At 38.1% G+C, this 15,827-nt stretch overlaps 1 protein-coding gene across 1 annotated transcript in view; it reads left to right on the top strand.

Moving 5' to 3' along the window:
* The first annotated feature begins 5,708 nt into the window (after positions 1-5,708).
* The window catches only part of LRFN5 (leucine rich repeat and fibronectin type III domain containing 5), an 81,729-nt gene continuing 71,610 nt past the window's right edge, over positions 5,709-15,827 (top strand). Inside the window, exon 1 of the mRNA XM_053689727.1 lies at positions 5,709-7,100. Coding sequence (XP_053545702.1) covers positions 5,713-7,100 — 1,388 coding nt within the window. The 5' untranslated portion in view covers positions 5,709-5,712. The remainder of the gene's footprint in view (positions 7,101-15,827) is intronic.

Raw genomic sequence — 15,827 nt, forward strand, 5'->3', positions numbered from 1 at the left:
AATGGTCTCTCCCACATAAACAGATGCGACATAATTCCCACCTTTTGGTCAGATCATTCATCGGTCCAACTTAAAGTCACCTGGCCCAACATCCCTCATACCCCATACCAATGGAAAATGGATGATAGCCTTCTAGACCATCCGGACCTAGTCCCAAAACTAACTACATCCATTGGGGAATATTTTGCCATAAACTCACGCTCAATTTATGATAATTTTGCTATTTGGGAGGCACATAAATGTGTAATTCGTGGGGAACTAATCAAAATAAAAGCCCACCATACACAGACCTACCGCAAAAGATATAACGAACTCACATCAAAATATGCACAACTCGAATACACACACAAGAAATCTCCAACAAACACTAATATTCTAACCGAAATCCAAACAATCAGAGATGAATTAGACAATTTCTTAGACTTGGAATACCAATCTCAACGCAGAAAAACCAACAGTATGTTCTATTTTGAGAACAATAGAGCAGGTAAACTCTTAGCTAGAGCGCTAAAGAAAAAAAGATTCAAGTCTTATATCCATGAAATACAGAACCCAAGAGGGAATACACTCCAATCTACCCCAGAGATCTTGCAGACCTTTCATGAATACTATACCTCACTATACAACCTCCAAAAAGAAAATCCCACCACAGACCACCCTGTTAAACTTGCCGAATACATCACAAAACATCCAACACCAGAACTGACGAATGATCAAAAGAACCAACTTAACAAGCCAATATCCTCACAGGAAGTCCAATCAGCCATTAAAACCCTGAAAATCGGGAAGAGTCCTGGGCCAGATGGCTTTACAGCCAAATATTACAAGACCTTCTTAGCAGAGCTATTACCTCACCTCACCACAATGTTCAATGAAGTGGCTGAGGACAATCCCTTCCCACCTTCTATGTTAGAAGCTCTGGTAGTAGTGCTCCCGAAGCCAGGAAAACCCTCAAATACACCTGCAAATTTCCGCCCCATCTCCCTCCTAAATTTTGATGTAAAACTTTTCGCAAAGATCATAGCCACAAGAATAAACCTAATCTTACCCTCAATCATACACACCAACCAAGCAGGCTTTACACCCTCTAGAGAAGCTAGGGATAACACCACCAAAATACTGGACCTGATGGAATATACATCTACACAAAAACTCCCGTCAATATTCCTCGCCATGGATGCAGAAAAAGCCTTTGATAGGCTAGACTGGTCATTTCTAAAACAAACCATGCACACATTCGGCTTCCCCCAAGAAATTATAGGGAAAATATTTACCCTCTATAATAACCCACAGGCCAAAATCAAATTAAATGACACCATCTCACCCCCCTTTAAAATCACGAACGGAACCAGACAGGGCTGCCCGCTCTCGCCTCTTCTGTTCATACTAGCAATGGAGGTGCTTGCTATACATAACCGACATTCATGGAATAGAGATTGGACCCGCAACATATAAAATAACCTTGTACGCAGACGACATCTTCCTAACGCTAACAGACGCCGAGACGTCGCTACCCCCCCTGATAAAAACACTACAAACATATGGTACATACTCCAACTTCAAAATTAATGCCTCGAAATCTGAGCTATTGGCCACCCATATACACCCAAATATAATAGACACCATCCAGCAGCGGTATCACTTCCGCATACAACCGGAAGCCATCAAGTACCTAGGGGTGTATATCTCACCATCCGTAGAAACCATAATATCCCTAAACTATAAAACCCTTAACTCGACAACCCAAGCCACTCTTGGATCATGGAACCGCAAACCTCTTTCCTGGTTAGGAAAAATCAACGCAGTCAAAATGATAATTTTACCCAAAATTTTATATTATCTGCAAACTCTCCCGGTTCCCATCCCAGAACAGCTCCTATTCTCCCTGCAAAAACAAATTAACTGCTTCATATGGTCACACAAAAGACCCCGTATTGCCACCTCCACTTTGTATCGCCCAAAAGAGTTAGGAGGGATCGGAGCCCCAAACTTGACGCGTTATAGACAGGCAGCTTTTCTCATGCGAATTGTAGATTGGTGCAAACACAGTATGAATAAAGAGTGGATTCAAATAGAACAGTCACTCTCAGATAAACATTATCTGTGTGGGAACTGCTGGATTCCCAGAGCCCAACGTAAATTATTACACACTACTCCCAGGTTAGTACATGAAACCTTCAGACAATGGGACAAAATACTTCAGAAACACCCCAAAATCTCCACCACATGCTCTCCCCTGACACCGGTCAGTAAAAACACACCGTTCTCATCTAAGATAAAGACTACCGTCGCAACTCATCCCACCTCCTCTTTACAAAGCTCAGTCCCACACTACCTTTTATATAAGGATAGAGCGATCCAACCACAACAGGCAATATGTGAAATTCTGGGAACGCACTTCCACAACTGGTACACTTACACACAGTTGAAACACTATCTATCCACGCATCCCCTCAAACCCCAACTGCAAAGGCACCTCTCTCAATTTGAAGCAATATGCTTCCACCCTCACCCACAAAGGGGAACCTTATCCTTAACATATAAAATGCTATCGCAGGAATCCCACTCGATGCCCCCCACATACGTGGCGAAATGGGAGGAGGATCTGGAAACCACTTTAGATCTATCAGACTGGACAAGCATTTTCCAGCAGATGACGAAAGCCTCATCGTCCATCTCAATTTTAGAGATGAACATGAAGCTATTAAGCCGATGGTATTACACACCGGTCCGATTACACCATTCATTTCCCAACACGTCTGCCATGTGCTGGAGGGAGTGCGGGGAGGTAGCGACCTTTGCACATATCTGGTGGACATGCCCGATAGCAATTTCCTTTTGGCGCTCTCTTAAACCAGAAATTGAAAAAGCTCTAGGCACACCGCTCCCGCTCACACCCTGGGTCTTCCTTTTCAATAAATTCCAGAAAATCCCTTGCAAACTGAAACAAACACTCCTCACCATCATGATCAACTCTGCAAAAAGGTTAATCCCACTTAATTGGAAGAGAACAAACCTGCCATCCCCGGCAGTCTGGAAAATGAAAGTCACTCACTACCTCCAATTGGAAAAACACCATTACACCCGCGCCAAACGCATAGAAGACTTTCAAAATATAAGATTTCTATGGGAAGAATATGTAAATAGCTAGCAGACACATACCCCTGACTTCTCCAAACCCAGTTCACGTAACTCATTTATACAGAAGGGTCAATCCATAGTACACAACAGAAAGGGGGGCGACAATGTCACTCCACTCATAGTTACTCTCCATTCGTAGACACCGGCAGATTGGTACTTTACTTCTAACCCAACCTTAATAGCTAAACTCGAGTCTCACTACTATAAATATGACTGTATAACTGTAACGAAGTTTTATTTTTATTATTCTTGTAACAGATGTTGTCAATTTGAATGTTTTCTCAATGCTTTTCTATGTATATCTTGGAAAATTCTCAATAAAGCATTTAAATAAAAAAAAAAAAAAAACAAAAACAAAAAAAAAAACAATAGCACCTCCAGCTGACTGATATCCCATGATATCCCAGGCAAATATAGGATACACTCAAAATGTCCCAAATAGCAGAAGGCAGAAGCAAGCGTGTTGAAAATAATGAACATTTATTTAAAAACAAACAGCGACTCGTTTCTCAGCCACAAACATAGGCTGTTTCTTCAGGCTTAAAGTTGTTTTAAGATAGTTAGCTGGGCAACTACAAAGTTCCAGCACACCTGACTTGCACCACACAGGTGCCATCCTTTTGTAAGTTGAACTCACTTACTCTTTATACCTTAGACTGTACTACGCCATCTGGTGCCTTTGTGTTTTGTTTTTTATATACAAATACTGTTGAACAATATACGTTTATAGATTATTCTGAAGAACCAATAAACACATTATAAAATGTTTTGAAAAATACCAATAAATAAAATCCAACTTTCCCTTGTTTCTGAGATTTACTGCACTGTTTTGTTGATTTGCAGATAATGTTATCATATGCTTTAAATAAATAACTAATATTTTAATAGAATAGCAAAAATCATTTCTAATGAGATCTGCTGTGTTTTAGACTTACATTTTGTATAAAACTTCCAAGAAACCATCATGGCATTTTCCTCTGAGATTTTTATTGATTGCTAAAAATTTATATATTGCATTTGCTTTGATCATTTGAGTAGGAGAATAAAAAATAAGCTGAACACCTATAAAATATGAAAATGATAGACTAAGAAGAGTACAAAATGAAAGCAGCAGGATAAATCAATAATGCATATACATTAAAGGGATAGTAAACCCAAATGATTCAGATAGACCATGCAATATTAAGCAACATTCTAATTTACTCCTATTATCCAATTTTCTTCCTGCTCTTGGTATCTTTATTTGAAAAGCAGGAATGTATGTTTAAGAACTGGCCAATTTTTGGTTCAGACCTGGGTTGCACTTGCTGATTGGTTAGTTACATTTAGCCACTAATAAGCAAGTGCAACCCAGGTTCTGAACCAAAAATGGGCCGGCTCTAAAACACACATTTCTGCTTTTTAAATAAAGATATCAAGAGAAGGAAGAAAACATGATAATAGGAGTAAATTAGCAAGTTGCTTAAAATTGCATGCTCTATCTGAACCATGAAAGAAAAAAATTGGGTTTACTATCTTTACTATTAGGTAAACAGAATAGTTATCCTGAGTGAATATGTTTACGGATATGCAATAAACTTTGCAGGTTTGTGAGAAAATTTTTTTCTGCATAACAGTTATTTTGTGATTCACTGTTACTCCAAGATTACAGGGAAATTAAACCCAATTTTTTTCTTTCATTATTCAGGCAGAGCATGCGATTTTAAACAACTTTCTAATTTAACTATATTATCAATGTTTCTTTATGCTCTTGGTATCGTTTGTTGAAAAGCAAGGATATAAGCTTAGGAGTGAGCATGTGTCAAAAGTTATCAGTTTGCAAGAAAACTAGATGGCAGCACTAATTCTTGCCATGTAGTGTTCCAGACACCAACCTAGGTATCTCTTCAACAAAGACTACCATGGGAACAAACAAATTTGATAATACAAGTAAACTGGAAACTTTTAAAACATTGTATGCTCTGTCTGAACCACAAAATAAAAGTTGTTTCAGTTTTCGCCCACCATTGAAGTCTTTGGGTGAATACGTTAACGCATTTGCAGTAATTTAAGTACCACTTATTGTGCACACCAGGTTTTTGCTTGCGCGCTAACTTTTTACCTTTAATTCATACTATGAGCGCAACCCAACGCGAGCAAAGAGCCACCATCTAGCAAAGTAAACATGCGAGTAGGAGCACTCATTTGTGCTCCACTCATTATCTAGCCCTTAAGTATGTATTACCCACCCACTCAATTATTTGAATTTCTTTCTAAAGGAGAATTCATTTATCAATCCAAAAATAGAAATTCATGTGTATTTTTTTTTTAAGGTTTTGAAAAACAAAACTGAAAAAATTATGGTCGAGAATAAGAAGGATTGGCCTAATGATATTCTGTCTTTTTGAAAATGAAACATTTGTGTTTCTTGGCAGAATTTATTTAAAAGAGTGTTTTGACAATGTTTACTAATAATAATAATAATAATAATAATAATAATAATAATAATAAAAATAATGTGTATGCTTAAATAAAAAAAAAGATTAATTAATTTTTCTTTATTTTGTTTTAGGCTTTTCAACCTGATCTACAATGGACAAACTGTTCTGTTATCTGCTGTTCATTGGCATGGCAGTGAGAGCTGAGATCTGTCCAAAGCGCTGTGCCTGTCAGAATTTATCTCCAAACCTTGCAACCCTTTGTGACAAGAAAGGGCTACTATTTGTCCCACCAAATATAAATCGCAGAACTGTAGAACTACGTTTGGCTGATAATTTTGTAACAAGTATTAAAAGGAAAGATTTTGCCAATATGACCAGTCTAGTTGACCTAACGTTGTCAAGGAATACAATAAGTTACATTACACCTCATGCATTTGCTGATTTACGCAATTTGAGAGCATTGCATTTAAATAGCAATCGATTGACTAGAGTAATGAATGATATGCTTAGTGGGCTTTTAAACCTTCACCATCTGATTCTCAATAATAACCAGCTGACATTAATTTCATCTACAGCTTTTGATGATGTTTTGGCTCTAGAAGAACTTGATTTGTCTTATAATAATCTTGAAACTATACCATGGGATGCTGTGGAAAAGATGGTTAGTTTGCACACGTTAAGTCTGGATCACAATATGATTGAATATATCCCAAAAGGGACTTTTTCACATCTTCACAAATTAAACAGATTAGATGTGACATCAAATAAGCTTCAAAAGTTACCACCTGATCCACTGTTTCAGAGAGCTCAGGTGTTAGCGACCTCAGGAATTATAAACCCTTCCACATTTGCATTGAGCTTTGGTGGGAACCCATTGCATTGTAATTGTGAATTATTATGGCTAAGGCGACTTTTAAGGGAAGATGATTTAGAAACATGTGCTTCACCACCACTTTTATCTGGTCGTTATTTCTGGTCAATCACTGAAGAAGAGTTTTTGTGTGAGTCACCACTTATTACAAGATATACACAAGAACTGAGAGTACTAGAGGGACAAAGAGCAACATTAAGATGTAAAGCCCTTGGAGATCCTGAGCCTGCAATCCATTGGATATCTCCAGAAGGAAAATTAATTTCTAATGGAACCCGGATTCTCGTCTACGACAATGGAACATTAGACATTCTTATTACAACTGTAAAGGACACTGGTTCTTTTGCATGCATTGCCTCTAATCCTGCAGGAGAAACAACAAAAACTGCCATGCTTCACATAATGAAACTCCCTCACTTAGTTAACAGTACAAATGATAGCCACGTACAAGTTCCTGGATCTTCGGATATTTCTACTTCCACTAAATCTGGCTCTAATGCTAGCAGCAGCAATGAAGATACAAAAATTAACCAAGATAAAAAAGTAGTAGTGGCAGAAGCAACCTCATCCACTGTCCTTATTAAATTTAACTTTCAGAGAAACATACCTGGAATACGTATGTTTCAAATACAATACAATGGTACATATGATGATTCCCTTGTTTACAGGTAAGAATAGATTTCAATACCAATATTTATTTTTAGACAATAAAAAATTATAATTTCCTTAGAATTTAACATGAATTTTGAAGAAAATATGTAGCTAAGCTTTTTCATTTGGATTAAAATCTGCACCAAAGTTTGTAGAATGTTTGAAAAATAAGAGGATTAAATGGAAATGCAAGTAGGCCTTTTTCAATATTAAAACCTAACCTACTACATTAAGGATCAGTTACTGAAACCTCCCAATTATTTTCCGCACAAGATGTATTATTGTTAAAATGCAACAGACATGGATTTGTGCAAATCCACTAATACTCAAATATATATCCAGCACCAAAAATAGATGAATGCTGCTACCCACGGCCATATTTGGAATTCTTTCTACAAATGTATATCCGAATAACAAATTTTACATATACCTAGTTTTTTTCTGTGTATAGCCTACACAAATTCACTTCATTCCCAAAAAAGAACTTTAGTCATTCTCCCAGTAAATACATGCTAGACATAATGATGTATTCCATGCAAATTTTAGCCTTAGCATAATATGTTTTTTCTACTAATTATTTAAATATTAATTATGTAAGTGTAAAAGTTTAGTTTATTGTAGAGTTTGTGTAAACAAGGCTGTGTGGAGTTACCTTTTTTTTTGCTTGTTTTATATCTGTTCCTAATTGTTTGCAGTAGGGCAGTAAAATAAACTTAAAACTTAAAGGGACAGTATACTATAAAATAGTTTTTCCATTAATGTGTTTCCAATAACTTTTTACCAGCTGCAGAGTATAAAATATATGAGATTTGCTTTTTTTTAAGGCTTATTTGTGTAAATTAATTAGCTGATTTTGTGTTTTGAAGCCACACACCTAATAAAATGGGTTGAGCTTGTAGGTATAATCAGATCTCATTACTTTATCACATTGTGTTGATATACTTGCTGCTTCATCTTATATCTGTCCATAACCCAATCACCAATACTTGGAGAGAACAATGGAAAATTAACATTTTATTACCTTATATCTTCTATAACCCACTGGGAGTGTAATTTCTTCTACCGGCTGTGCTAACACAGCTTGGCCTTGAGGCCAAAAACTTTCAGGATGGGTGGGAATACCACATGCTAAATAAACTATTTCAAATGTCAAAATAAGGGTAATGGAAATACTTTAATACACGCCAGCAGGTAATGTGGATAATTGGGAACAAATTAAAGGGGAGACATTTTTTGAGTAAACTGTCCCTTTAAGTTTAAATATGGCAGCATCCATTACTTTATAAAAACTCTGTGGAATTAAAAAAAAATCAGAGTTAAATTAACTCCTTCACTACCGGGAATTTCAGAGAAAAACTTGCCCAAAGTACCTAAGCAGTTTTAGCATTTTTGCTACCACTCTGTTCAAACAGAAATAGAGCTTTTGATTTTTTTGATTTACCTATGAAAACTATATATATTTTTAAATTAGACAACCCAGGATATTAATCTAGACCAATTTTGGTATGTTTGATGCCACTATTTGGCCACCAGATACTATCATAAAAAAAAAAGTTAACCTTTTTGCAAACTTTGGGATTCTTACTAAAATTATTTACACACAACTACTGCAGTCATATGACAAATTATTAAAAAACCTTCTCTGGGATCACCTTTATTTAGAAATAGCAGACATGCATAGATTTGCCAATGCTTTTTGGCAATAAGAATGCCACTATTGGCAGCTGCACACCTTACTTGAAATTCCTGGCAGTGAACTGAAGAGGTTAATCATTTAGCTTGTATGGTTAATTTTTGATGCAGAGTTAAGATTACAATCCAACCTGACACCTCTCACTCCCTGTTCTCTTCCTGATCCCTCCCAAACAGCTCTTTTCCCTCCCCCCCACTGGTCACCACCATCTTAAGTACTGGCAGAAGGTCTGCTAGTATCCAGTTTAGGACTATTTTCTATATTATTATTTTTTCAATGCAGTGTAGTGATCCCACTTCTTGGATCCACCAAAACAGCTCTTTATCCCTACAAGTGTTAGTCGTCTTAGGTACTGGCAGCCATAAAAAAAAAATTCTGAAGTGTAGTGGTGCCCCCTATCGCCCCCCCCCCCCCCTGCAATCATTAATTACGGTGTCCCACTTTCCAGTTCCCTTTTTGCCATAGTGTAGCGTCCCATCCTTCCCTTCCTCCACCTTAAAATTGTTTGTTCTGTAGCATAGGGCCCCTCCCTCCTACTTTCTCGCACCACCACCTCTGTGCCACCCACCTACCTCCCACATTCCCTCCTACGCCTCCAGCCGGAACAAGAAGTTGATCATTACAACCGGTGACACACAGTGTCACTGTGTGTAACAATCTAGTATCTGCCCTCATGTGGTAATGGTGCCCATCACTTTACAGCCGAGGCTTCTGTAGCTTCCTGAAGCTTCAATGTATATATACGTTATGCGGTTAGATGGACAATGTACAGCATGATGTATATATGTTGTTTTGGGTCAACCAGTTAAAGGGATACTGAACCCAAATTTTTTTCTTTCATGATTCAGATAGAGCATACAATTTTAAGCAACTTTCTAATTTACTTCTATTATCAAATTTTCTTTGTTCCCTTGCTATCTTTACTTGAAAAGAAGGCATCTAAGCTAAGTAGCCAGCAATTTTTTCATTCAGAACCCTGGACAGCACTTGTTTATTGGGGCTGTCCAATCAGCAAGGACAACCAAGGTTGTTCACCAAAAATGGGCCGGCATCTAAACTTACATTCTTGCTTTTCAAATAAACATACCAAGAGAATGAAGAAAATTTGATAATAGGAGTAAATTAGAAAGTTGCTTAAAATTGCATGCTCTATCTGAATCATGAAAGAAAAAATGTGGGTTCAGTGTCCCTTTAAAGAAAAAGTTAAACAAAATGAATAATTAAAATATATTACAAAGTTATTTAACTATACATAATTGAACATTTTTTTATTACAATATCATACTGTTTAATATCCCTGAAACACTAGGGCCTCAATTCTGCTTTCACAGCTTCATTAATGGAGCCCAATGTCTATTTTTTTTTAAAATCATTTTTTATTGAGGTTTTGCACATAAGAAAACATAGGATAAATGTCTATTGACATTAAATAATTAACTTTCATACAGCACATTACAATGAAATAAGTAAAAAGAAAACAGAAACAGAATAATTGACAAAACATAAATGGAAACCTCAAATTTTTAAATTTAACAGTTTACATAAATGACTAATTAGCTGGCCACTTATGGGCCCTTTGATGGGCCTGTTGGGTCCAATGACACTTAGTGATATTGAAAGTATAATCATAACCATAATAGTAGAATACAAACTTGTGTTAAATACAAAATATTTTGTTCAACGGGTAAGCACTGCTTAAAATACTGTAAAGCAATATAAAGAAGCTCTATAAGTATTTAGGCATCCTGAAGAGGTTATAGGGAACTATAATATAAAAAGCTAGTTCCCCTTAAAATATATATATATAACATAGGAAGCCAAAAGACCTTATACATTTTCAGCAAGACATTGATATTGAAAAATAAAAAGAGCTAAAACAAGGCAATATAAAAATGCTCTCAAAGTGTTTAGGCTGCAGTAGGAGGTTATAGGGAGCCACAGAAAATAAGCTCCTTGTGTGATATATATAACATAGAATGCTATATCACCTTAATAATAATTTTCATCAAGTCTTATGTGGTAGTGGAGGGATCTCTTAATAGCAAACAAAAGTTTATTTATGGACCCAGTAGAAGTTGCTCATGCTATTTTATTGTACTATGTGGAGCACCTTAAGACACCTAGTAGCTAGCCAGAAGAAAATAAAAAAGGTACATTATGCATTTAGTCCAATATGACAAAATGCAGCCATAATACCCTATTAGCCTATAAACTTGGCTTGTGACTTAAACTACACAGTAAAATGTTATACAACTACGTAATACTGAAGTGTAAAATCATACTTTCTTTTGCACAGTATATCTGACTACGGTCAACATTAACATTAGGCCAATAATGACAGATTATTCATGGCTGAGGTTAAATATCTGCATATAATATTTAGGACAACCTAATGCGTCTGATTGTATAGGGGAAACAAATTAATAACACTTAAGTTGAATTTAAGAGTTACAAGAGGGGAAAGGATAGCGATCTTATAAGCTAGGCTCTATCTGTAGTAACGCTCCAGTAGGTATAACACTCACAAGTATAATATGATCTCAACAGCAAAGATATATATTAACTTAAACAATATAATACAGAATTCAAGTTGATGTCAAACCATGTAGCAATGTATATGTAGAGTCCTGTTTCTCACAGATCAGGAGAGATGGGATATCTGTAAGCCTGAAGGAGCACAGCAACATTGAATATATCAGTTAAATATAACTGTTCTTCATTTACATATATAATCTAATCCCCACATAGGCTGCAAAAGTCATTCTACTGTGTAAAGAGGTAGGAGGCAGCTAACTCTGAGACTACCAGTTATAGTTGGTTGGTATTTCTTAATAGCAGTGGTGAGAAAAAAGGTGTGATCATCAATAGAAGTCCACAAATATAATAAAAAAGCAAAATTAAATGATAAGGTCTCTGTGATTCATAACTGTACATCAGGTTATTAACCTATACCATGTCTACACAGACACGATACTCTGGGAGAAAAATGTGCAAGGAGCACGCAACTCAGTAGCATGTAGAACTTATGAGGCCACTCTTTCTTACCAGGATAAAGATTATAGAGACTCTCTGCCCTCTGTGTCAAAATATTCTGTACGTTATGATCGGTGTTTATGCCCCAGCCGCCACCCGGCCACATCTGTCTGGGATTTGACTATAGGCAAAGTCTTTTTTGATCTTCTAACCTCTGCAGAGGGGGTCAGGTAGACTGTGGGATCCCCGTCATCAAGCTCCTAGTTAGCCTGGGTATCACTTGCCTTCTCCATGACTGCCTTGTCAGACCTCTAAACCCAGTTTTGCAGTGCATTTACCTCAGTAATAGGGCTCAATATATTCAAATGTGTTTGTGTTTGTCAATTGTCAATGTGTTGGTTATTTAAATCCATTTCTTCACTCATGTTGATCTCATCTTCATCTCCCTCTTTGTACTGGGTTCCCGCCAGAATTATAAGCTGATCAAAGCGTCTATGTATTCGGTGTTCAAAGTCAGCTAGTAGAGTAATTAACATCATATGAATTTCCTCCTCCATGTTTAAATGAGTAATTAGAGATTTAGTCTTGTAGATTGCTCAAATGAGTAGTGTGCTGAAAACCCCCAGTACAAGGGGGGGTGCCGAAGGCCTGCTCACTTGTGCATAGCTGGAGGTCTCAACAGTCCTGATTGCGTAGCGGGGAAGTCCTTTGCAAGATGGGTATCTTTTAGTTCAGCTAGTTGTATTTCTTTAATCTCCATTTCTTAAGTCAGATTCTCCAGTGCTCGCCACTAATCCAAAGCTCTTTGTTCCTATTCCCCACTCGGGTGCGATGGTGCGCACGCTGTCTGTGCTAGGCCGCGATCGTGGCAATCCTGTTACAAAACTGTCAACCCCGAGGTGAGTATGTTCGCCCGTCCTGCTCAAGGATGTCTTGCGCTAAGTGACTTAGTTGGGGTCCTGTTTCAGGCTACTTTCTGTTTTGAAAACCCATCTAGGTACAAGGTTTTTCACTGTGCTCTCCTTTGATGTGACCGCTCCGTTCAGCGATTAGCTCCCCCCCCAATGTCTTTTTTTTTAAATTACATTTTAATTCTGTTTTTTTTCCAGTAAAAAATAGTGATTGAGACAATATTTGAATTCTCAATTTGCAACATCTTTATTAGATAAATTATTAAGCTACATAAAAATCTGATTCAGAGCATGATAACAAAACAATTCTGATATATAAATGTTGTTATCCTTAATTAAGCTTGCTTGCACCAATATATTTCAAAACCTAATCTATTTTTCTACTCACTATATCCTCCCATTTAGGGCCAGAATACAAGTGAGCGGTATTTAACGCTCCCACATGAGTGCTAACTGAGCTAGAAATAAGCTTTTTGGGCACGTCGGGTAGCACTCGTATTACAAGTTGAAAGTAAACAGTTTTCGCTCGCATGCTCAATGGAGCAAAAAAAGTGGGAAAAAACACCCTAATCAAGCACAACCCAGATTACATATTCTCAAGTGCACTAACCCGACATGAAAATATTAATATTTCACATTCCAATGTTCTTCACATATAGAATATTTTCTATTTATTCGTAAGTACATATTTTTAAATATATCTGATGGTATTTTGGTAAAATATATATCTATACCTATATATACTGTATACCCCTGTATTTCTGTCTGATAGTGCACAACTTTGCCCAGAAAATTTTTGCAATTAAAAATGTTTAGGCATTCTCATGTTTATTTCTTTTGTTTGTATTGGTATGACACAAAAAAGTGGAGGAAAAAGACAAATCTGACACATTCAATGCAAAAATCCAAAAATGGACTGGACAAAATTATTGGCACCTTCTCAAAATTTTAAGAAATAATTGCATTCCAAGTTTGTGATGCTCCTGTAATTTGTAATTAAACTCACCTGCATCAATAAACAGGTGCTGGCAATATAGAAATCACACCAGTTAAAATGGTGAAAAATTGACTCAACCTTTCTGTTGTGTGTCTCTGGGGCCTATCTATCAAGCTCCGAAAGGAGCTTGATGGCCAGTGTTTCTGGCGAGTCTTCAGAGTCACCAGAAACAGCAGCTATGAAGCAGCGGTCACAAAGACCGCTGCTCCATAACACTGTCCGCTTGCTCTGAGCAGGCGGACAGGAATCTCAACAATTCAACCCGATCGAGTACGATTGGGTTGATTGACACCTTCCTGCTGGCGGTCGATTGGCCGCGAGTCTGCAGGGGGCGGCATTGCACCAGCAGCTCTTGTGAGCTGCTGGTGCAATGCTGAATATGGAGAGCGTATTGCTGTCCGCATTCAGCAAGGTCTTGCGGACCTGATCCGCACTGTCAGATCAGGTCCGCAAGACCATTGTTAAATAGGGGCCTCTGTGTGCTACACTGAGCATGGAGAAGAGAAAGAGCATCAATGAATGAAGAGTGGTACAAAATTCCAGTAGAGAGGTGTAAGAAACTCATTGATGGTTCCAAGAAGTGATAGATTTCAGTTATTTCCATCTTAATGGGAGAGAGTACACTGCTTCATTCATTACTTGTTGGAATATAGAACTTGAACACCAGGAGGAGGCAAAGACACCCCAGCCAAAGGCTTAAATACCTCCCCCACTCCCCTCATCCCCCAGTCATTCTTTGCCTTTCCTCACAGGAGGTTGGCAGAGAAGTGTCGGAAGATTCAGAGTAGTCTCTTATGGAGGGTAGTACTCTTCGAAATGGGACTGGAGTTTTAAGTAGTCCTGTCAGCCTCTCAGTGAGAGCATGGGTGAATGTTAGAGTCCGGAGATGCAGGGAGAGTCTTTCTGCAAAACCATCCCGACTCAGTTTAACAGCTCCATTAGCAATCAGCGTTGACGAGTTTCACTGCCTGCTTTTCTTCTCTCAAGTCCATGTCAAGAGTGATGCTACTACTCTGTCACACTTGAAGGGCCGTGTTCCTGATCCACGGCGTTGATTCTGGTAAGATTGTTTCATTTATATATATATATTTAATTACGCATGAAGACAGGGTCACAGTGTGGCTCCTTTTATCTTTATAGAATCTAAGTTAATACCCTCGGAAGGGGGCTGTTGAACAGGGGGATATTATTATGCATAATATTGTTTATTGTTTTTGCTACAGGCTCTGTCAGTGTGGAACATTAGTGAGAGATTGAGGCAGGCTTTTATGGCGCATACTTCTCTCGAGTGCAGGGGCGGTCCTGCATGGCACTCCATGTGACCGGGTGTGGCCTCTACAACTTCCTCTTTCTAGACCTGTGTTCAGAGGAGACGAAAGCTGTTTCTTGTAGTCCAGGTCATAGGAGGTGGTGAGTGCCCCGGCCATTGTGATATAAAGGTGCTATTTATTTTTGATCAAGTTCGTAATAAAGGCGCAAGCTATGGAGAACTCTGATATGTTAGAGGATACTCCTTCTTTATCTAAACTCATTAACTGTGTATATTGTGAGGAGGTTCCAGTTGAACCGCCTATGCAACTCTGTTCCACATGCTTTGACAATATTGCTATTTCCAAAAAAAATAAAGTATTTAGTACAACTGACCCGTCCACCTCTTAGGGTTCTCTGCCCGCAAAGTGCGTTTTCTGCAATAATCTCAGATTGCACAAGCAGTTCTCCAGTGCACTACTAATTCTCCTGCGGGAGGGGCCCTTTGACCTCCAGACTTCGCCGATCAGTTACATACTGAGGTTTCTATGGCCATTAATGTGAAGCCTCACCCTACTAAGCGGAAGCGGAGGTTATGGCATGGCTATCCATCTCAGGGGTCTTCGACTCTGCTGGATGTCTGAGACAGATTATCCGTTGAGGAGGACAATTCCGACTTATTGGAGGATGTCGCTTCTGGGTCAGAATTGGCTACTTCTAGGCCTCCGCTCGTGGAGGAGCCTGATTTTAAATTTAAGATGGAGCATTTGCGCTTTCTGCTAAAAGAGGTGCTTGCTACGTTGGAGGTTCCGGAACCGAAACTACCGGAGGAACCTTCAATCCCTAAACTAGATAGGGTATATAAGGACAGGGTAGTGCCCCAGGCCCGGTTCCAATCAAGATGGCTAACATTAAGAATGAA

The sequence above is a fragment of the Bombina bombina genome, chromosome 1 (assembly GCF_027579735.1).
Source record: "Bombina bombina isolate aBomBom1 chromosome 1, aBomBom1.pri, whole genome shotgun sequence".
Taxonomy (NCBI): Eukaryota; Metazoa; Chordata; class Amphibia; order Anura; family Bombinatoridae; genus Bombina; species Bombina bombina.